Source organism: Peromyscus leucopus, chromosome 23 (genome assembly GCF_004664715.2).
Source record: "Peromyscus leucopus breed LL Stock chromosome 23, UCI_PerLeu_2.1, whole genome shotgun sequence".
In the NCBI taxonomy this organism is placed as follows: domain Eukaryota; kingdom Metazoa; phylum Chordata; class Mammalia; order Rodentia; family Cricetidae; genus Peromyscus; species Peromyscus leucopus.
In genome coordinates this window covers 4,884,044-4,905,657 of record NC_051082.1, presented here as the reverse complement: position 1 = coordinate 4,905,657, position 21,614 = coordinate 4,884,044, and the positions used below count along the sequence as shown (strand labels likewise).

At 56.3% G+C, this 21,614-nt stretch overlaps 1 protein-coding gene across 1 annotated transcript in view; it reads right to left on the bottom strand.

Moving 5' to 3' along the window:
• Positions 1-21,614, bottom strand: part of Ube3b (ubiquitin protein ligase E3B) — a 43,794-nt gene that overhangs the window by 2,034 nt on the left and 20,146 nt on the right. Inside the window, exons 14-26 of the mRNA XM_028854750.2 lie at positions 20,993-21,164; positions 19,409-19,527; positions 18,715-18,829; positions 17,938-18,037; positions 14,042-14,161; positions 9,082-9,258; positions 8,858-8,968; positions 7,751-7,888; positions 7,443-7,508; positions 6,170-6,228; positions 3,998-4,180; positions 3,454-3,565; positions 563-655 (exon numbers count right to left, since the gene is read on the bottom strand). Of these exons, the coding sequence (XP_028710583.1) occupies positions 563-655; positions 3,454-3,565; positions 3,998-4,180; positions 6,170-6,228; positions 7,443-7,508; positions 7,751-7,888; positions 8,858-8,968; positions 9,082-9,258; positions 14,042-14,161; positions 17,938-18,037; positions 18,715-18,829; positions 19,409-19,527; positions 20,993-21,164 (1,565 nt within the window). The remainder of the gene's footprint in view (positions 1-562; positions 656-3,453; positions 3,566-3,997; positions 4,181-6,169; positions 6,229-7,442; positions 7,509-7,750; positions 7,889-8,857; positions 8,969-9,081; positions 9,259-14,041; positions 14,162-17,937; positions 18,038-18,714; positions 18,830-19,408; positions 19,528-20,992; positions 21,165-21,614) is intronic.

The following is a 21,614-nucleotide window of genomic DNA, read 5'->3' as shown; positions in this document are numbered from 1 at the left end:
ATGGCTGACAAGCACTCGGCTCAACTCTTCCCGAAGTCTGGAGGAGGACGACCATCTAGTGCCTGACCAAAGGGAGTGCAGCCTGGAGAGAGGTGCTGAGGCAGGGGCTCCCTGAGACCAGCAGGCTCCAACAGGGCAGGGCATCTAAGCAACACCACGGTCAGGCTCCTAACACTGGGCACACAGTCCTAGGACATTCTCCTTCACCCTGCAGGCGACAGGCGGCCTGCCAGGGTGAGCGTGGCCAGCAGGGGGAGGAGCTGGGGAGCAGACTGGCATTTGCCCTTCTCCTGAGCCTCACCCTCTCTGAGCCTCACCCTCTCTGAGCCTGCCTCTTGGACCTTGCCAGATCGGCAGCCACGAAAAGAGCATCCTAATCACCCCCCCACACACACAGGCCTTCCCCAAGGAGGGACCCCAGAGAAAGAACGCTGACAGCCCACGCTGGCCTGGGTCTGCACTCATGCCCCGAGAACCACGTAGGCAGGGGTGTGGGGTACACAATGGGCGCAGCAGAAAACTGAGCAGAGGGAAGGAAGGGAAGGAAGATGGCCTGACTGACCTGGTCATCGGACACTTCCACACAGCGGATGGAGAACGGAGGCTTGAGGTAGGCAAATCCTAGGAGTGGCGGCCGGGAGCAGCTGGTCACGAACTGCAATACAAGGCGCGTCAGTGGGACGGCTGGGGAAGCCATGCGGGGCCGCTCTCCCTGATCTTTCACTAGAAGTCAGGGTGACAGGGAGGTGCTGGCCCAACACGTGCCCAGAACACATCACATATCTCAGGGTGCCACTCTCTGGAAACTGTGGCCCACTGTGCAAGACCGATGGTTTGTAGGGCACTGGGGGGACAGCCCGTGACACAGGTCTCCTGTTCACATTACTGGTGGACACTGCAGCTGAAGACGTCCCTCAACGCCTGCTGTGTAGTGCAGTTTAGAGCAGTGACATCTGTCCTCAGGGAGGACAGCAGTGGTGACATCTGAGGGGGCCTGGGTGAGCGATGCTAGTGGTGCCGTGAGCCAAGGCCTGGAGCCAGTGAGTCCTAGCATGGCTCGTACTCAGGACCTCGTGCAATGGTACACACAGTGCATCCTGTGGGCTGGGTCCAAAGGCAATTCGGCAGGCAGTCAGCATGCTGAGAAAAGCCAGGTTTATAAGCCAGAGAGGCTGTGGGGACCAAGGTGTGGGACCCCGGATGTGGGGCCTCTGGGCAGCCAGCTGCCTTCTCAGCAGCATCCCAGCACCTCCTGGCGCTCTCCAAACACAGCCCCTGCCTTTGCTTCAGATGCGCTCGCTCCGCTCTGGACACCTGACCAAGCCGGAAACTCACAGGTCAGCCCACAGGGGAAGACCTGGGAAACCCCTGCTTCAACTCAGCGGGAATCAAACCCAAGCTGTTTTCTAAGAGACAGAATTCCAAGTCTGGCTCCAAAATTCAGTAGTTAATGTTGTGTGGGTCAAAGACGACCACTTAGTGATGTTATAATTCATAAAGACGGCTTTATGTGTCATGCTTCAAAGGGTTTTATTAAGTCACTATGTTCCTGGGGCTGGAGGGATGGCTCAGTGGTTAAGGGAAGTGGCTGCTCTTCCAGGGGACCTGAGTTTGATTCCCAGCATCCAAATCAGGCCGCTCCCAACTGCCTGTAATTCTAATTGGCTTCTGAGGGCACTCATACACATACACACCACACACACACACACACACACACACACACACACACTTACACAGACATATATCAATAAAAATAAAATAAAATCTTTATAAAAGTTACTAGGCTGCTGCTCTGACACGTATAACTTTGCAAACTGGGGCTGGCCAGAGGAACGGGAAATGTCAGCTCTCACTACATCTAAAAGCAACCCGGCCATATCCTCTCGTGCAGGAACTTCCACCTCCTTCGGCTGGCCCCGGAGCCTGCGCAGCCACAGAAGGCGGGTGTGTACAGATGCGGTCCGGTGACAGGTGACCCGGGCTCACCTGCTGCACGGGCAGGTGACTGACGGTTCAAGTGTGAGACACTGGCCCTACTCTCCAGGAGGCAGGCTGCAGCCTCCCAAGCAGCAGCCTGCTCTGCCCGGGCGTGCACTGCTGAGAGAGGCAGCCTAGGCTTCCAGAACCACTTGTTGCAACAGATGCCCCTGTGGCCTGGAGACCCGTGGGCGAGTGGAGCCCGAGTGCACACTGGCTGGACTGGGGTGGGTGAAGGCTCCCTCAGTGGAGGGAACTGAACTCAGGACGGCCAGCAAGGAGGAGGACCAGCTGTTGGTGTGGTGGGGGAGGCCACCACACTGCCTTCACAAAAGCGGTCACACAAGAAGCTCCCACGTACATACGTACGCTGTGATGGCACACATTTGTAACACCAGCATTCAGAGGTGGAGACAGGAGGATCGGGGCTCCAAGGTCCTGCTTGGCTACAGGTTACAGGGCAAATCTGAGAGCTCTTGAGATACATGAGACCCTGCCTGGAGAGAGGGAGGGCGGAGGAAGAGAGGGAGGGGGAGCAGAGGGAGCCAGAGAGAGCATGCGGGCCAGCCAGGAGGCCTCAGGGCAAAGACTGGAAGTGCTAAATGCACTCCTGGACTTTCCAGAGAGAAAGCAGGCAGGTGGCAAAGTGACGATGTGTGTTAATGACAATCCACCCACAAGACGCAGGGACAGGCAGGTGTGTTACTCAGTGTCCTATAAATGCCTACACTCTGGGGTCAGTCATCAGAAACCAACGGCGCCCGGGGACACAGTGGACACACAAGTCTTCACCGACACTAGAGCAGCAGGTAACGGCAGGTACCCCATCTGAGGAAGTACAAATAAGCCAGGCAGAGAGGCCACACTTGGAATATTCCAGTACTCAAGATGCTGAGGCAGGAGGGCTACCCTGAGTCCGGGGCAGACTGAGCTGCTATCCAGTCCTGCCTGGGCTACACAGAGAGAACCTGACTGAACACCTGTGCTGTCGGCCTCGGGACACCGTGTCTGTGTACGGGAAGCAGGCTCACACCACTGAGAAACGGTACGGGGGGGGGGGGGGGGTAGTCCCTCCCGGGCAAGGAACTGCACTGGAGCAATACTCAGAACTGTCTATTTCTTTCTTCTTTTGGAGACAGGCTCTCTCTGGGCAGCCCTGGCTATTCTGGAACTCACCATGTGGACCACGCTGGCCTCTGCCTCCCGAGTGCTGGGGTAAAGGCGTGTGTCACTGTTTTCTTAAGTAACGAGACAGTGTGAAGATGATGAGGTGGGGCACAGGGGCACACAGGACCCTGCTCCAGTGAGGAGCAGACTGCAGGCCTGCTCAGCCTGTCTCTCCGGCCCCTGGTCCTCAGCCTTCGGCACAGGAGCGAGGCTATGCCGCACGTGTGGCCCTCAGTGTGAACTACAGAGCGGCCGGAAGACAGCACGGGGGTTCGGGAACGCACGGGAAGTTGTAAAGGAAATAGATACCTTCAGGAACATGGCTCTCTCGTCGGGCGTGAAGTCGGAAGCCAGAATATCCCAGAGCCAGATGATGACTCTGTGACTCCCATGAAAGCCTCCGTAGTACACCGTGTGCTTCCTGAAAGCAATCAGAGGGGCCCAGCACTGGGCTGGCGTCGTGGGTACGGGCAGGCCGCTGCCCAGCACTGGGCTGGCGTCATGGGTACGGGCAGGCCGCTGCCCAGCACTGGGCTGGCGTCGTGGGTACGGGCAGGCTGCTGCCCAGCACTGGGCTGGCGTCGTGGGTACGGGCAGGCCGCTGCCCAGCACTGGGCTGGTGTCATGGGTACTGACAGGCCGCTGCTCAGCACTGGGCTGGCGTCATGGGTACGGGCAGGCCGCACAAGCCCACACATCACAGCCTCATCCTTGGGAAGCTAACCGGGCAGAGGCTCCAGCTGGAGCCTCAGAGGGCTTCCAGAATGACTCGGTGTTAGGAGCCCAGAGAGGGGAACAGCTCTCCTTCTGGACGGCCTGAGCATGTCACCCTTCCCTTCTCCCTGCCCCTTACTTTAAATCTTCCAGATCGATCTCCGCATTGTCCCCGGAGATGAGACGCTGAAGCTCAGGGGTAGAGAACATTCGGATCCACTCGGGCTTAATGATGGAACGGAAGCCACTGATGAGAGCACCTGTCTGGTGTTTGATTTGCGTGTGCATTCGAAAATGCGCCATCAGATGGATGTAGCTAATTCTGTTAACAAGAAGGAGAAACAATGGAACGAATAGTCTGGGGCAGGCTGCTGCCCAGTGGGCTAGGAGACACGCCTAACACTTCAGAGCCACTTTCCAAGAAACAAAGCGCACTCTAGCGTCTGTCAGAACGAGGGCGATGCCCACGATGGAAGTCCCTAAGTCACACAGAGACTGTGGGCACCGGGCCTGCTCCAAGTGTCCAAGGCACAGCCCCCCACAGAACGCCTGGAGTGACCCCATGTTCTCAGGAGTTAGAGAGCCACCTGCATATAGTCACACAGAGAAAGTCTCAAAAACCAAAACAACAAACAAAAACCCCGCCATGTTAAATATAGCCCAAATAATTCTGTTTTGCCCCACAATGCTCAGGCCAAAGTCACTGACCTTGAAATATTTCTAGTTTAAAAATCATCCAGCAACAAACATTACACAATAATACATTCAAATGGATTTTTTGACTCTCTCCTCCTTCCATGTATTCTATGAAGCAGGTTACCAATATGTGTGTGTGTGTGTGTGTGTGTGTGTGTGTGTGTGTGTGTGTGTGTGTGCATGTTAGAGAGACACAGAGAGAGGAACTTGAATACCCAGAAGCCTGATGGTAAGCAGGCACTGCCAGGCCCTGGAGTCAAGCACATGCTTGGGTATCCTTGCCATATTCTGAGGCTTCACCATAGGCCAGAGCTATGACACAAGTTTCCCTTAGACTTCACAGCAGGAAAGAATCTTGTTCCAGCATAGCCTGCACAGGCTCACCTCCCCGGCCCTTCAGCCTGCACAGGCTCACCTCCCAGACTCACCTCCCCGGCCCTTCAGCCCGCACAGGCTCACCTCCCCGGCATTTCAGCCCGCACAGACTCACCTCCCCGGCCCTTCAGCCTGCACAGACTCATCTCCCCTGACCTCTTAGGCTGTGTGAACTCACTTTTTCTAACTCTTATTTGCACATATCACACACACACACCATCACCCTTGGCCATAACTCCCTACGGGGTGGGCAGGATCCTCAGGGCATTCCCATATCTGCTGTCTAAAGTTTCCTGACCCCTGTATATTTCAAAAGCTGTTCTACACATTTCACACACTGCCCCGTGAGGAACAATCACAGGTCACACTCAGGCAGGACCAGGGCTCCCCCCTGCACTGAGACCCAAACCTCAGCCACCTCTTCTCTGCGGGCAGTGCTTTGTTTCACGTTTTCAAACCAATGCCCCGTGGCTCCAGGGCAGCGCTGATGTGTTTGGATTCTGCTGACCACTGTCTGATTGTTAAAGTTAAAACACAGAACTCCCCCAGCACACTGGCTACCAGACTAGCTGACCCAGAGGAACACGGTGCAGGGGGCTGAACTGGGACCAGACGACTCACAGGAACAGTTCAAATCCCGAGCAGGGGGGACAGACAGCCGACGAGAGACCCAATGCCCCTCCTCCTGCCAAGTTCTACCCTCTAAGTAGGCCGGCCGGCCTGGGTGCAGACCGTGGGCTGAGGGGTTTGTTCCGGGATCAAAAGACTGACATCCAGGATGGATTACTAGAAGCGCATTATCTGTGACGGGAGCTGCTACCTCAGCACTTCCTTCACCCCACCTCACGTGCACATTTGCCACACCTGCACTCACACCGTCTTCCTGAGAAGAGCCACAAACCGCCATTCTCGAGTGTCCCTGCGCGCTCGCCCGCCCTCAGGACAGCACGCCCAAGCTGCTCAGGCTCCAGCCCTCAGCGGGCTTTCGCTACATCCTAAGAACGGCGGCCGGTGCCTCTGACCTTCCCAGTGCTTTCGCAAAGACTAAACCGTCCACTCTTATTTTGCAAATTGAATTTAATACAATTCCAGCCTACGAACTACAACCAGAAAATTCCATTATGATATTTATGGACTCTTTCCACCTCAATCTATCTTAATAAATTCTCAGCCTAACTCCGGAGAGCCAGAATGAAGTCTTTTCAAGTGCTGACCTTAACCGTCTAATTGTTATACTCACTTATTTTCATTTGTAACAGGAATGGTCTTCCCTCCAGGAACCAGCTCATGGCAGACAAGCTGGGGGAGAAGACAGGAGTAATTACCAGAGAGAGTTCTAACAGAACATGAAAGGCCAGGCACAAACGACCACGGGAATGACGGAGTTAAGATGCCGGGCTTGAGAGCGATCACTTTTTACAAAACCCCGGGGCCAAAACACCACCAAGCAGGCCTCATGTGACCAATAGGAAAGGTTCTCATGTAATCCTGTCCACTCGTGTGCACTAAGGGTGCTGGAAGCCACACAAGGACCTGTGCTAGTTAGTGCTAAGGGCAGCAGCGGGGTGTGAACACCCCACGTGGGAATACTGCACAGCCACCCAAAAACGTGGTCAGAGCGCGGACTTAGTGGGGGAAGGATTATATTCCAGGAGACATAGTATCACCTCTGCAACACACACACAGGCACACATGTGCAGGCACGTGCGCGCACACACACACAGGCACACATACACACACATACACACATACACACACACACACACACGTGCAGGCACACACACACACACACACACACACACACACACACACACACACACACACACACACATGCACGGCTGCACACGCCCGTGGGGAAAGTCTGAAAGCCACAGGGCACACGTTACAAGAGCACACAGGTACGCCGATGCTCTAGAGACCGAATTAGCTCTGAGGTGACACGGGCCGATCTGAGAGCCAGCTCTGTACCAATATGCTCAGGGTTTCTCCAGAGCAGACCTCAGGCTCCGCGGACAGAGAGCCTCCCACAGGGACACAGAGGGGACAGAGGACATGAGAGTCGTGCCAGTAGCTGTGACAGAAATGGCTTCCGCCTGCCTGACTCGGGGCGTTTTCTTCTCTGCTCCTGATGACAGTGTGACAAGGATCTGACTTCCCTAGAGGAACTGCTCCTCAGGTGCTGTCCTTCCACATCACGTCAGAAACCGCCATCTCTATGGCCGGTCCTCAGCATGGATTTCCAAACTGGGGCTCACAGCTTGTCACCAACTACGACAGGAAGGCTGGGTGGAGGCAGATCCCGCCTCAAGGCCCCAGAGGAGACGCAGGCAAAGCCCAGGCTCTGAGGGGCCGGCTGAGGTGAGCATGCAAAGGCCAGGCTGGCAGAGAAGAACAGGAAACCCTCCCTCCTGGCCAGGTGACAGACAGACCCTCAGTGGGCAGATTTCTGAGGGAAATCCCACGAATCTGCAGGTCTCAACACCGGAAGCAGCCTGCCAGACCAGCCTACATACCTGCCCCATGACGTCTTCGTCGTAAGACAGGGTCAGCCCGAGGTCAGCGATGTCTCCATCGTAGCGCTAAGGGAGCAGAGAGAGAGCAGGGGGGCTCGTGTGGGCGGAGGTCTTCCCGCCTTGAGGGGCCAGGGACAGCTGCGCTGCCCCACCATCAGGCAGAGGCCGCTCGTCATGAGGCCGGAAGAGGCCGTGAGCCTGGGCCGGGTGGGGGGGGGGGTCAGCCGGGGCTGTTCCAGGTCTCAGGGACTGGGAAGGTGGAACCTAGCCGGCGTTGGCCGTGGATTCAGCCGCCGCTCAGCACTGACCTTGATGGAGGTAAGGTTTTTGTAGAACTCTGAGTCCAGGGAAGGGAGCTCATCCACGGAGCTGTAGAAGATGCTGTGGTGGTGGCCGAGCATCTGGCTTAGGAAGAAGGAGGCGAAGGGCACGTCCACCACGATCCCCTGGAAGAGAGAGGAGGGTGGGGTCTCAGCCTCCAGCCAGGGCAGCCAGGGCAGCCTGAGGGCACCAGTGGGGTCTCTGTTTAGTCTGGAGCCGTCCCTCCCCCTCCGCCATCTAAGAAATGTCAGGGGGGGGGGGGGGATCTTGGAGAGCAACGGTCTTGGGCACAGGCCCCGGAGCCACGTAGCGCAGGGATGAGGCTTCTGCTCAGCTGCTCAGGCAGCTCTACAACCCGTGTGTCCATGGATGGGCGCCGGGAGCTGTGAGGGACTCCCCCGGGGCCCGAGGAAACCCCACTACCTTGACCCCAGGAGCCCAAGGAGCAGAAGCCAACAACAGTCCTGAGACGCGGACCCAGCGCCAGGTCCGGCCGTCCCGGTGGAGGACAACCCAGTCCCGCAGCTCCTCTTGCCCCGCTTTCCCGGAGAAGTGCCAGGCTCGGGCAGGGCACGCAGGTACCCGCTACACCGCTGGCCACACCCACGCTCCCGGCCCTGGATTGCTAACTCCCAGGGACTTCCACCTCCTTCTGAAGTTTCTACCCAACTGACAGAGTCGGCACCGGGCTGGGGGTGTCGGCAGCAGAGAGTCCTGACTGAGTGTGGGAGCTCTAGGTCCTACCCCAAACCAACCACTCACACGCCACCTCTCAGGGATCACTGCATGGGTCTGCTGCTGTTTTGTTTCTGCTTTTAAGACAGCCTGTTTTTGGTTTTCTTTTTCTCTGTGTAACAGTCCTGACTGTCCTGGATCTCACTTTGTAGACCAAGCTGGCCTCGAACTCACAGAGATCCACCTGCCTCTGCCTCCCGAGTGCTGGGATTAAAGGCGTGCGCCACCACCTCTAGCATGTGTTTTTCTTCTTTTGGAGACAGGGTCTTGCAGCCTATCCCAGACTGGGATTACAGGGTGCGCCACCATGCCCGCCTCTCAGGCGGCACGTCACGCCCGTCCACACTCCGAGTGCCTACCTCATACACGGCCTTTCCCAGCATCTTCCCCACAAACTCGAAGAGCTGCAGGTAATTCTCATGGATGTAGGATGTGGGGGAGGGGTACAGCCTCTCGTCGCCGCTGGTTGTCTGCCAGGAGGGAGGAAGGACAGGGAGAGGTGCAAGGTAAGAGGCCGTCCTCACTCCACAGGGGTTCCCTGCGTCTGGCTGCTGCCCAGCCACCAGAGCGCCGCCGTAATCACCTTGAACAGATTGAGTGCCGGGTCAAATACCCTCTTGATGATCTCCTCCAAAAACTCCTTGAAGACACCGTCCTGGTCGATGCCCGCTTCATCCACCCCGAGGTCATTGACGAACTTGACTCGGATCACGCCTTTCATGGCGTGCTGAGGAAGCTGCCGGAGCTGCTCGTAGCCATCCTGCCAAGACAGAGTTCCAACCATGAGGAGGGCAGCTTCTGCAAACCCAGGAGATGAGACGTGCAAGTCAGGACGCCGGCCCGCGGGAGGATTCACTGGATGGCTCTGACGTCTCACTCCCTGGCATGCAGAGACTGCCCTCAGGAGGACACAGAGAGAATTAGAGAGAGTTGTGCTAGCTCTGGCCATCAAAGGCGGAGGATGCCGGGACAAGATGGATCGCTCTCTCCCTTCTTTAATGCCGGGAGTATCTTTCAGCTCATGGGCAGAGTCAGGCCTACAAGACGCTGTAAGACAAAACGCCCAGGTCCTGAGGCAGCTGTGGGGAGGGGCTGGGGAAGTCAGAGCAATTGGGCTGCCTTTCTGAACTAGAAAGATCCCCCCCCCCGGCAGCAGAAATACGGTAGCAGAAGACAGGTGGGACAGAGCCCAGGCGCAGTAGCGATGCTGGGTCTGCATGAGGGTCATCAGTGGCGGGCGGGAGAGGTCTGAGTTTGGCTGTATTGTGGTCAGCTCCCTCAAAACACAGCCATTTGTGAGGTGTGGCTCTGGCAGAGTGCGTGGGAAAGTGAGCTTAGCCCGTGTCCAGGCCCTGGGTGTGAGCCAAGCTCTGGAAACCAAGAGCAGTAAATGCAGATAATGAGTGCATGTCTCCGATCCAGAACTCCACGTGCATGTTCCGAGTCTACTAAAACACATGTGCTGGCTAGTTTTATGTCACCATCTGAGAGGAAGGAACCTCACTGGAGAAATGACTTCCCTAAGACCTGGCTGTAGGCAATTTCCTTAATTAGTGATGGGTGGGGGGGCCCCCGCCCTGGGCTGGCTGGCCTGGGAGCTCTGAGAAAGCAGGCTGAGCAGGGCTGTGGGGAGAAGCCAGTGAGCAGCGCTCCTGCTCCTCTGTGGCCTCTGATACTGCTGCTGCCTCCAACTTGCTGCCCAACTGAGCTCCTGCCTTGGCTTTCCTTAGTGGGGTGTGGTTCAGAACATGTGAGCCAAATAAAGCCTTTCCTCTCCAAGCTGCTCTCGGTCATGGTTTCACCACCGCAGCAGTGACCTGCCTAGGGCAGAGGCCTCCCTCCGGGTTCTCGCCTCAAGAAGTTTTCCTGGCATCCGACTGTGTCGGGTGCTGGGGTTTCTGTCCTGGAGCAGCGCTGTCCCAGTTAGCCGACGTGACACAGACCACATCCATGGCATCTGTCATCCATCCATGTGCTGTCCTGGTCGACTCTGACACAAAGCCAGTGAACAACCCAGCAGTACAGGAGCCCTGTTTTGGGGTACCCCCGCTGCCTTTCTGTCATGCTTAGTGATACAGAAATTCCCTCCTGTGGTGTCTCTGCCTCCTGGCAGAGGCACTCTTAGGTTGGTGAGTCAAGGGAGAATGACCATAGTCCCTGGGCACCTGTGGGAACAGGAAGCCAGCTGTGGGCACACACGTGAGAAAAGTGAGCACACGCACTCAGGAGGCTGAGGCAGAATGGCTGTGAGTCGGAGACCAGCCTGAGTTACAGAGGAGCCCAGGCCTGGAAACCAAGCAAACCCACCCGACCTGAGAACAGTTAAGGGGACCGGCCAGTGAGTTTTTAGGCAGCTGCGGCGGCGGCACTCAACACCATGAACCGGCGCTTGGGCAGGACCCAGAGGACGGGCAGAGGCCTCCAGCATGCTCCTGGTACCTGACGACTTCGCTGTTCTGTCTCGAGTCCTGGCAGCAGGTGTGGATTTGGGGATTTAATGGGGTGGCACATGTGACCTCCCGAGCCAGCACGTGACGGTGCTCAGGCGATGTAGACTCATTCCTGCTTGATCTAAGCCACACCACCCTCTTCAAGAGGTTGTAAGAGGAATGTGCCACCTGCCTCCTCTGATGCCCCCGCCCTGTGGGCACTGCTGTGGTTACGTGAGGGCCACACCCATGCTCCACAGGACGGAGTCAGCGTCCTCAGGCGTCACACCATGCCGAAGTGGAGGATGGTGAGCCAGGTCTGGCCACCAGGCCAGGCTGTCACCAGTACCAGAGGGGGCTAGACTCAAAGTCTAGGTTTACGTGGCCTCGGTTCTGCCTTTGACAGGGCCAGGGGTGAGGGGCAAGGGCTGGAGAAGAGCATGTCTGAGCTTCCCCCAGTCCTGACTAATGATGGCTGACCTGAAGAAAGGGCTGTTTGTGCAGGATGGCAACATCCACCAGAAGCGTGGCCTCACGTCCACGCCAGGACGTCAGGGTCCAGAACAGTGAGGTATCATCAGCTTCCTGATGTCCCCTGTGTCCACAGCAAGCAAAGGCCTTGGGCACCCAGACCCCGGGCTCGTGAGAACTGGGATGGTAGAGTAAACGAGCCTTTCACGTTGTAATTCAGGTAGGTCACCACAAAGTACGCTTGCTTTCATGGGAGGCAAGGAGGAAAGCGGGCTTCCTAAGTCAGAGACTGTCTCCTGTGACCCCCGAGGGACTTCAGCCCTGCGGAGCTGGTGCAGGGGACCTCCCTTCAGCAGCGGCACTTGAGGGAGGAGCCAAGGGGCCCCACCCTCAGCACGCAGCACAGCGCAGTCCACACCTCCTGAGTCTTCCAGGAGGTGGGTGCCGGCCGTAGCTGATGGGGGAGGATTGAGACCCCAGAGACTGGCAGCTACACCCAGGTCTGATGAGGAAAGTGCTGGAGACACTTTAACACAGACAAGCTTTAGAGGCAGAGCAGAGGCTACATGGTGCCCACAACCTGGCCCTCGAGGCACCTGACAAAATTTAATTAGTTCACAACGTAACAGAGCTGAAGCTTTACACAGACCCTGAACTTAGGGGTCTTCTCTTGAAAATTCAAAGTCCTCTGGAACTCACATGTTACAGGATATTTGATTACACTTTGAACCTGAGACTGCCTTATCACTGGAAAAATCTCTTTCCAGTTGTGGTGTGGCTCAGCCTAGCACACACCTTTAATCCAGGAACTTTCTGTTTATTGTAAACAGATTAAATAAAGTCAGCCATAGGTCAAGAGGCGCAGCAAGCAACCAGCTGACAGGAAGTGGCCACCACAGAGAGTAAGAGGGAGTCGGGGGACGGAGAGACGCACAGGAAGTAGGGGAGGGACAATCAGTTTGAGGAGTTTTGTTTGGGACGGTGGAGGGGGAAGTTTTTCAGGGATGCGGGCTGAGAAGGAAGGTCAGCAGGGTGCTTTCTCTGCCTCTCTGAGCTTGCGGGCTTTCCCCCCAGCATCTGGCTCCCGAGTCTATTGGTAAATCGAATGATCGAGATTTAGATAAAAACAACACTCACATTGTCCACGTGGCAAGTCAAGAGACACGAGCAGATGTATGTCTTTGGGGTGACTGACATGCCACCCTCTCACCCACCCATTTCCCCGACGCCGAAGCCAGACCCCAGCTGACATCTTAGTTGATATTAGCTAAGAGCAGCCGCTGCCTGGCGGAGGCTGACAGACGAGAGGACCACGTCTGAGAGCACAGTGGAACGGAGGGTCTTTCCCTCGTGTAGCACACAAACCAGTGCTCACAGCCAGCAGCACAGCCGGCCAAGCCTGCTCGTCGTCCATGACCTGACTTCTGTGGTCTGGTCAGTGCCGGGGATGGTACCTAGGGCCTCACGGATGCTAGGCGGGGTCCTACCACTAAGCCACCCACCCCTCTAGAGCCTTACCTTTAAGACGGTGAGAACACCGACGGTTGTACACGCTACTGTTTGGACAGCTCCTGAGACCCCCCCAGGTCCCGGGAGCTAAAACCTCCAGTAAGCAGTGTCATAAACGGCACCCATGCTGCCGGCGAGGCCGCTGGGCCACAGCCACGCGGGGGGCTGGTGACGTGGCCACCACGCACAGGCAGAAAACGCAGGTGAGAAAGTATGGACAGCACAGACAGAGGTCTGAGACATGACAAGTGAATCTAGTTCAGCCCTCTAAGAAGGAAGACTTGACCAGGCGGTGGTGGCGCGCACCTTTAACCCCAGCACTCCGGAGGCAGAGGCAGGCAGATCTCTGTGAGTTCCAGGCCAGCCTGGGCTACAGAGCAAGTTCTAGGACAGCCAGGGCTACACAGGGAAACCCTATCTCGAAAAGACAAACAACAACAACAAAACCCAAAAGAAAGGCTGTGGCTTGTCCCCAACACCAATAGTCGGGAGGAGGTTTAAACCTCTGCTTTACAGAGGACACGCCTCTGTGGCAGCCTTCCACGGACTTTCCGCTCACCTCAAAACACATCAAGACACCATGAAAATGTGACCCAGAGGCTACGTGCTTAAGGACAGGGCACCCACTTCTAACTTGTGAAGTGGCCACACCGAGTGGCAACCCTGGACAGGGTGTGGCTTAGAGGTGCCAGCTTGAATCTCCTGTTGTATCTACAGAGGCCTGAGCTCTGCCCTGAGAGACTTTGTGTGACCCAGGCGGGGTAATGCCGCACTGTCTGCACCGCGCCCTCAAAACCGAGGCTGGGGACAGGCTGACCAGGACAACGGAGTCAGCACAGACCCGAGGAAGGAGGGACGCTCACTGCACTGAGCTCCTGACCTTGTCTCACAGAGGCGTCAGGAGTCTGTTTTCCCAGGGGCCCTCACAGGGCAAAGGAAGTCACTGAAGACCCCCAGCCCTGAGCACACGCTAGACTGAGCGGCTACTCTGAAGCTGACTGGCTAAACGTCCCTTCCTGTTCTAAGAGCCTCATTCTGAGTTTTCATACCACAGCGTGACAAGAGGGTCTGAGAGCAGCAGGCACCCACTAGATCCACCCCACAGAGCACTCTTCTCTGGAGGTGGCCACTCACCTCCAACATCCGGGACCTTCGGATAGTGATGTGCGTGACGTGAGGGGAGGCAGAGCTGGTTTCCACAAGCCCCAGCTTCTCCTTCTCCTTGGTAACCATATTTCGGAACAGGAGAACTCTCTGAAATGAGCAAAGGTGGACCAGAAACGGTTAACAACTAATGCCAAACCAAACCAAACCAAAATCCACCCTACAAAATGACCACCATTCAAGTCAACTGAGATGGAGTGAGAACAGGACGCCCTGCGTGCTGTAGTGCAGAGGTGTCCTGTGAGAACAGTGAGTGTTCCCAAGAACCTCTGGGAACGAGAAATACAGCTAACCCTGCACGGAGACAGCCCTTTCAGAGAGAGATGCGGGCCACAGCTGGAGTCCAGCCAGGACCGGCCCAATCAAAACCCAATCTCACGTCGTCAGCGGCCATCTCAGAAGCCCAGGGGCACGGCCAGCCACGCGGGCTGCTTTCTACAGATGTGCCTGCTCTAAGGGAAATCAATACTACGGACTTCAGACACAAACACCATTCAAAGGCAATCTTTCCCACTGTCAGATATAGAAATGAGCCTACAGTGCACAGATCCTAGGCCTTTCTGTCTGCATCCTGGGTCCTCAGACCTGCCCGAGGAGGTTTCCAGTCAGCACTCAGAGAGAACCTATCTCCTCAGCCCCAGGATTCTGACCAGCACCTTTATTTTATTTAAGAGACTCGGGCCTTTATGTTACTCAGGCTGGTTTCTCTCTCCTGGTCTCAAGGCATCTTCTCAGCTTCCCAAGCGGCCCGGAGCAAGTGCACAGGCCACTGAGCCCAGGCAAAGGCCTTTCAGTGAGTATGGAGAACACAGGCCAGGGACCACGGCATCCCAGTGCGGGAAGCTGACTGAGCACACGCAGCAGCCACAGCTGTGTTTCAAACGCGGAGCTGGGGCTGAAGGCGGGCCCAGCTCTTAAGAGCACTTGTTACTCTCAGGACCCAGGTCTGGTTCTCAGTACCCACATGGGACCAGCCTAGATGGACATGCACAAAACAAGTGCAATTCTATCTATCCGGCATCAAAGAAGGATGCAATCACATCATCTGCAGGAAAACGGGTAGGCGTGGGGACCATCATGCTAAGCGAACTCGGCCAGATGTGGACAAAGGCATTTTTTTCCACACGTGGAGTCTAGATTTAAATATATACATAGCAGGTGCAGGATGGGGAAGAGGGAAAGGGGAGGTTCGGAGGCAGGGAGGGGAAAAATAGCAAAACTTGATAAAAACAGTAACAATGACACTCCATTTCACTTCATCCTTGTATTACCTCTATCAAGGAAAAACAGTCTTTAAGAGAAAAAGCAATTGCCAGTGACTTCCAAGACAGCACAGGTACTCAGTGGAAGGACTGCCCCTCCATAATGTACCCGGAAGTAAGAAAAAGGACCATGCTCCACATCCCATCCAAAGTTCTGAGGTTCCAAGATCGTGAGGGAGGGAGCAGACAGAGGGGGGCCCAGTGGCCCGCCCCCACCTCTCCCTTCCTCAGCAGCTGGAGAAACAGTCTTTAAGTCATTTGGGGCTACGACTCCAACTCTCTAGCAGGGCCACCTGTAAGTGTGGACAGCAATTGTTCCCAGAAGCGGAGCTGCAGATACAGGCCTCTCAGAACCATAGGCAGCCCGGACTGGGCTCTAGATTTCCATGGGGCATGGAAAGAGGGTCAAGGCAACCTTACCCACCGTTTAAGAGGCTGGGAAGCCTCAGTGAGCCCAGCAGACACCTAAGTGAGGACCATTCTCTCCAGGACAGTGGGCCCAAGTTCAAGCCAGAGTTCACTCACAGGTCACCTCCCCACTTCCCAGCTGCCTGCCCTACCTCATGCCACCCTGGCCTGCAGAAAATGCAAGACTCACAAGGCAGATGGTAGCCACTGCGAATCTTAGGAGATTCAACCTCAGACTGGAGACACCACCTTTTGGGGGCTGTTCAAAGTCGGAGGGCAGACATTACCAAGCAGGAGGCAGTTAATGGTGAGGAGTTAAGGGTTAACGGTGAGGAGGACTGCACCGTCCCTTAGAGAACACGGAAGGCACAGCATGGCGGGCTTCGCCAAGCGGAGGTGTGCGCGCATGCACGTGCATTTGTGTGAGTGTGCGTGTGCGATCTCTCAGGGATGGCACACTTGACTGGGTAATCTCCAGGAGGTTCCCTCATTCCTGAGGCCCTGTCAATGAAGCAAGAGTGTAAGCAGCCACGTCCCTGGCTCAGGCAGAATGAACAGTGACTCAAAGTGTTAAAATCAGTCAGGGAGCAGTGAGAACTCCGTGTCTAAGAGTGAGAATTACAGCCGGGCGGTGGTGGCGCACGCGTTTAATCCCAGCACTCGGGAGGCAGAGGCAGGCGGATCTCTGTGAGTTCCAGGGCCAGCCTGGACTACCAAGTGAGTCCCAGGAAAGGCGCAAAGCTACACAGAGAAACCCTGTCTCGAAAAATCAAAAAAAAAAAAAAGAGTGAGAATTACCAACCCTTCATTTTTGTTCTTTCCTAAATATGTATCTTTTGGGGGAGGAAAGAAGGGAGGGTTTTCTGAGGGGGCACAGTACTGTCCCAGTGTCCAGCACACCCCGGATGCTCCTACCACAGTGCTGACCCTTCCCAAGGCCTGCGCATGCCCCAGAAGTGACCACACATCCCTGCTTTCCTTCCTTCTCTCTTCCGGGTTCTCTGATGAACCCCTGCCCCCCACCTCTGCCCAGCAGACAGACCCCTGTCGCCCACCTCTTTCTGCTGCTCACAGACCTGCCTCTGTCTAGTTCCCTAAGCTGGGGTGGCTCTCCCAGCCAGAGACCCCGCTTCCACCTCCAGCCCTTCTTGCTGGCTAGTGTACCTTGTGGACTCGGTCACCCTTCTCCTCTGGCTTGACTGCTCTGGCCAGTCCTCACATCATGGCCAGAGCCATCTTTCTGAAGCCCAGCTCTGAGCAGGGCCTCTGTTCTGGACCAGCCTCAGGAGACCAGCCATGCTTCCCAAGGCTCTGGCTTCATTTCCGACCCCATCCTTCATACTCTCTCTTGTCCCAGGCCTTGAAGCTCGGCCCCTCATTTCTCTCTGAGTTGAATATATCATTTTTTTTTTTATTGTTTCTGAGTTACAGCAGAGTGAATATCCCACTTTTCATGAATTAGAAAATACTTACTGATTAGATGCAGGGGAATCTAAGTTAAAAAGTTACTTTAAATCTCACACAGCAGATCTAAAAGTTCACATAACAATTTTATGCAAATCTAAACTGAAATTCGAGCAATGAGAGAGTGTATCAATGGGAGATGATTGACTTTTTGTTTGTTTGTTTGGTTTTTGTTTTGTTTTGTTTTTTTTGAGACATGGTTTCTCTGTGTAGATTTGCGCCTTTCCTGGATCTCCCTCTGTAGACCAGGCTGGTCTCGAACTCACAGAGATCCGCCTGCCTCTGCCTCCCGAGTGCTGGGATTAAAGGCGTGTGCCACCACCGCCTGGCTGACTATTTTTTAATTAAAGTTATTTTTCACTTAAAAAATCAACTAATTACTTGTTTGTGTGTGCAGGTGACTGTGTGGGTGTCTGTCATGCTGCCGTGTGGAGGTCAGAGGGCAATCTGCTGGGGCTAGTGCTCTCTTGCCACCATGTGGGAACCCTCTCTTGACCCCTTTTCCTCCCCAGGGCTCCATGAGGTCCACGTGCTGCGATTTTACACAGCACACACCTCACGGCCCCTGACGTCACCCCGCCTCCTCTGTCTGCACCCCAGTACATGGCACAAGCTGCCTGAGTCAGAAAGACCACCACTATGTGCAGACGAGTGACGCCCCCCAGCCATCTCCACTCACAATGGCGGGGGAGCCAGAATCAACACAGGGACGGAGGTACCGAGTCAACTCACGTTCTTGTGAGGAACAACATGCGGGATGTGCTGCAGGAGCAGCTGAGCCCTCTTGCGGTCCTTGTCGAGTTCCTGGAAGAGCACTCCAGGCTTGAGATCCCTTCAGGAGAGACACAGGCGTGGTCACCAAAACCGGAAAAGCCTTTTCTAGGGCAGGCTGGCAGCGCAGGGCACGAGGCCAGGCGTGGCGGCCGCCCTCCCTCCCGTGGACGTCTTATGGGCACACAGCCACGCCTGCTCGTCCTACGTGCCCAGGCTGTGGCTGTCTGGACGGCCCCCGAGCAGCGGGAATGGCTGGGGCAGAGCCGTCTGGCCCACAGAGCCCTTTCCGGCAGGGTTTGAGGGCCCTGCTCAGGGGTCACAACTGTGACAGGTCACTGACAGGAACGCTCTCGACTTCAGCTGCTGTCACAGGGCTCCCCAGCCTGCCTCCCCAAACCGGGAAGCAGTCTTCACTCGGGTAATTCTGCTGATAAATGTCACTATCACATCAGTCGGGAGAACCTCTCTTCCTGGCCTAGGTGAGAGCGACCTGTCACCTTCAACTGACTGGAGTGACACTGGTGGAGCCGAAGAGACCGCTCCGCGACACACCCAGACAGGCGCCTCACAGGACAGCAGCGCTCTCCACAGACAAATGGGTGGGGTGCAAGAGGAGAGAAGGACCTTCGCCCCAAGAGCGCGTGCAAGCAGCTGGCCGCCCGTGCTGCAGGCGTGAGGGAGGCCCCGGGCTTCCCCAGCCCTTCCCCAGCCCTTCCTTCCCCGCCCCGAGCTCACTTTCGCAGCCAGTGGTCCTCAGGAGCGAAGCGCCTCCGGCAGTCTCGCTCATACAGCACCATCAGCCATCCGTGGACGGACTGGAACAGCTCCAGGGTCTCCCCCTTGGCGTTCTCTGTGCGGCGAACGGGAGGGTCAGAGCTGGAGGGCAGCGCTCGGCGTGGCGCTCTGGTACTCGGCCTCAGTGGAACCACAGGCTCTTCGCGAGTGCTCTAAATGTCCCTAGGGCCTGGGTACCTTTCGGGGAGCCACTCACGCTGCACCCCAAGAATGCATGTCCCTAGGGCCTGGGTACCTTTCGGGGGAGCCACTCACGCTGCACCCCAAGAATGCACCATCCAAAGGCCCTTCTCCTCTAAGGAGCTCTGTACTGAACTGGCAGAACGTGTCAGAAAGCAGACAGGCCCACAGCGGGAACGGGCACCAGCTCCATGCCCATGGAAACCAAAGTGCAGCTAGAAAGGGCGTTCCAGGGCAGAGCTCGTCACTAGGAACAACCCCACGTGCGCAGGCTGAAGGAGCCGGCAGAGAGAGGCCTCCGCAGCCACACCACTGTCTCACGAGCTCACCCAGCCCCGGGAGAAGACCTGCATTCTCTCCCACCTCTGGTAACCAAAGGTGAGACACCCGCAGCTGAGGGGACAGACTGCCCCCGGGGGGCAGCACCAAAGAACGGTGGACACCTTCACCTCACCTACAATTCCATCCCAGATCATCTTAAACACGAAGGAGTTGAGGAAGGAGGAGATGGTGACCAGCTCTTCCAGCTTGAACGAGATTTGTTCTTCATACACTTCAATGTCATCGAGGATGCTGCGTGAGGCAGAAAAGTGTTCAGAATTTTCCACTGAGAAAAGGAGACAGATGAGACCTCACTGGCTTCTAGGTGAAGAGAACACTGGCTTTTCTAGAGACATCCTGCACGGCTTGCAGACTAACGCTGACGTCTAAGATCTCCTCGGAGAAGCCGGGGAGGAGCTGCTGGGGTTTAGATGAAGCAAGTCGGCCCCGAGCTGGAGACGGCTCTTGGGGGCTCGCTAATCCTTCTACCTTCTGCTGATGTGGAACTGTTCAGAGCAGTTCTACTCGGGGCCTACCCAGTGAGCTGCGCGTGGCACATTCTGTCACGCCTCACCCGTGCCCGAGTGGGAGGGCGTCTTGAGTGAGTCGGCGCTCACTGAGGAGCACCGTGAAACCACATCCCACGCCTAGGAGAGAGACCAGTGGCAGCTGGTGGTTGTGAGCGAATCAATATTTGAAAGAATGAATGAATGTATGAATTATGAATGAATGAATGAATGAATACATGACACAGCTCAACTGAAAATTCATGGCAACCTCTCCACGTGCTCTAGAGTACAGCTCAGTCTTGGGTCGGCCTTGCCCCAGCCATTAGGGTGTTCATCCCGCTCACTAGGGGTTGACCCTTCTTCTAGGGCACCCAGTCGCCAGCGACATGTCCCTGAACCCTCTGGATACGAGGTCGTCTAGTCTGAACATCGCTGCTTGAGGTCCGTTCTAGATCTTCCCAACGACCCCTGGGGAGGGTGGAGGACAGACAGCGGCAAGTGCAGAAGGGGACACAAGATTCTTGGGACTGTCCCAGGCTGTGCCTGGCGCGTCCCAAATAATGCCTTCTCTTAGTTCTGTCTGCACGGTAGGTGATGCTGCCTCTAACCAAGGAGGAAAGGGCGCTCGGCAAGGTCGGCTCTGCTGTCTGGAGCCAGCCTGATAACCGGGCTGCAAGCACTCGGCACTGATCATCTCCAATCCTGACCAATGCCTCAGAGGCGGGTGCTGGCGTTACTTCATTTATAGACGAGGAAACTGGTGTCAGTACACGACTGGCCCGGGTTTTACAGCCTGGGTTCTGAGTCTGCAGCTTTCCTGTAATCTACCTATCAGTGAGGAAACGGCTGGGGTGTGGTCTGAACACATCTCCAGAGACCCTCACGGCCACGGCCGCTGCCCTGAAAGGACCCCGCAACTGCTGAACGCCTGGTACGGGCCACGCTTTGTGAACGCCGTCTATTCTTTGGGGGAGGGGCAAGGGGTTATGGGTTCTTGCTATGTTGACCAGGCCGGCTTGGAACTTAAGCACTCCAGTGATTCCCCTGCCTCAGCCTCCCGAGTAGCTGCCAGTACAGGCGTGCATCACCATGCCCAGCTCTTGGCCAGCTCTGACAGTGACCCTCCACACGGGTGCAGTTACTGGCTTCCCCACGGTGCTGACGGCCCGCTGAGTCCTAGCCAGGGCGCGCAGCCCACGCCGACCTACGTGATGAGGTGCCGGGAGCAATCACAGAACAGCATCAGCATGGCCAGGAGCTGCTTGGACTCTCCAGTGTCATTGTTCAGGCATTCCAGGAAGAGCTTTAACCCTCCATGGGGCCCCAGCTCACAGATAAAGGCCCACAGCTTGGGCAGCAGGTCATCAAGGTACGTAAGGCCTGGAAAAGGAGAGAAACCCAAGCTTCAGGTGGGGACCCCAGCTGCTCCGTTCTTTCTTCCTTTCCAGTGGAAAAGCACAGCCCTGAAACCGGCGTGCAAGAGAAGGTCCGGCAGGGAGAGCTTCTCACGCCGAGAGTCCCAACAGCAGAGGCAGCTGACCTGGGTGGAGGCTCACAAGCACCAGACTCCGCTCTGCAAGGCTCCAGAGCAGCACCCGCCCACAAAGCCCGGCGCAGCCCTGCCTGTAAGAGGAGCTGAAGCGGAACACGGCCCAGTTTCTGTCCCCATCCCTACAGCTGGAGTCAGAGCCAGAGCCTGGGTCTCCCTGATGAGCGGCCATGTTGTAAGTCGGGAAACCTGCTAAGGGCAGAGGTAGTTTTAAGCTTTGCAGGCCAGGCGATCTCTGGGGGTAAAAGCCTGAGACAAATGAAATTGATCAGAGTTTAACT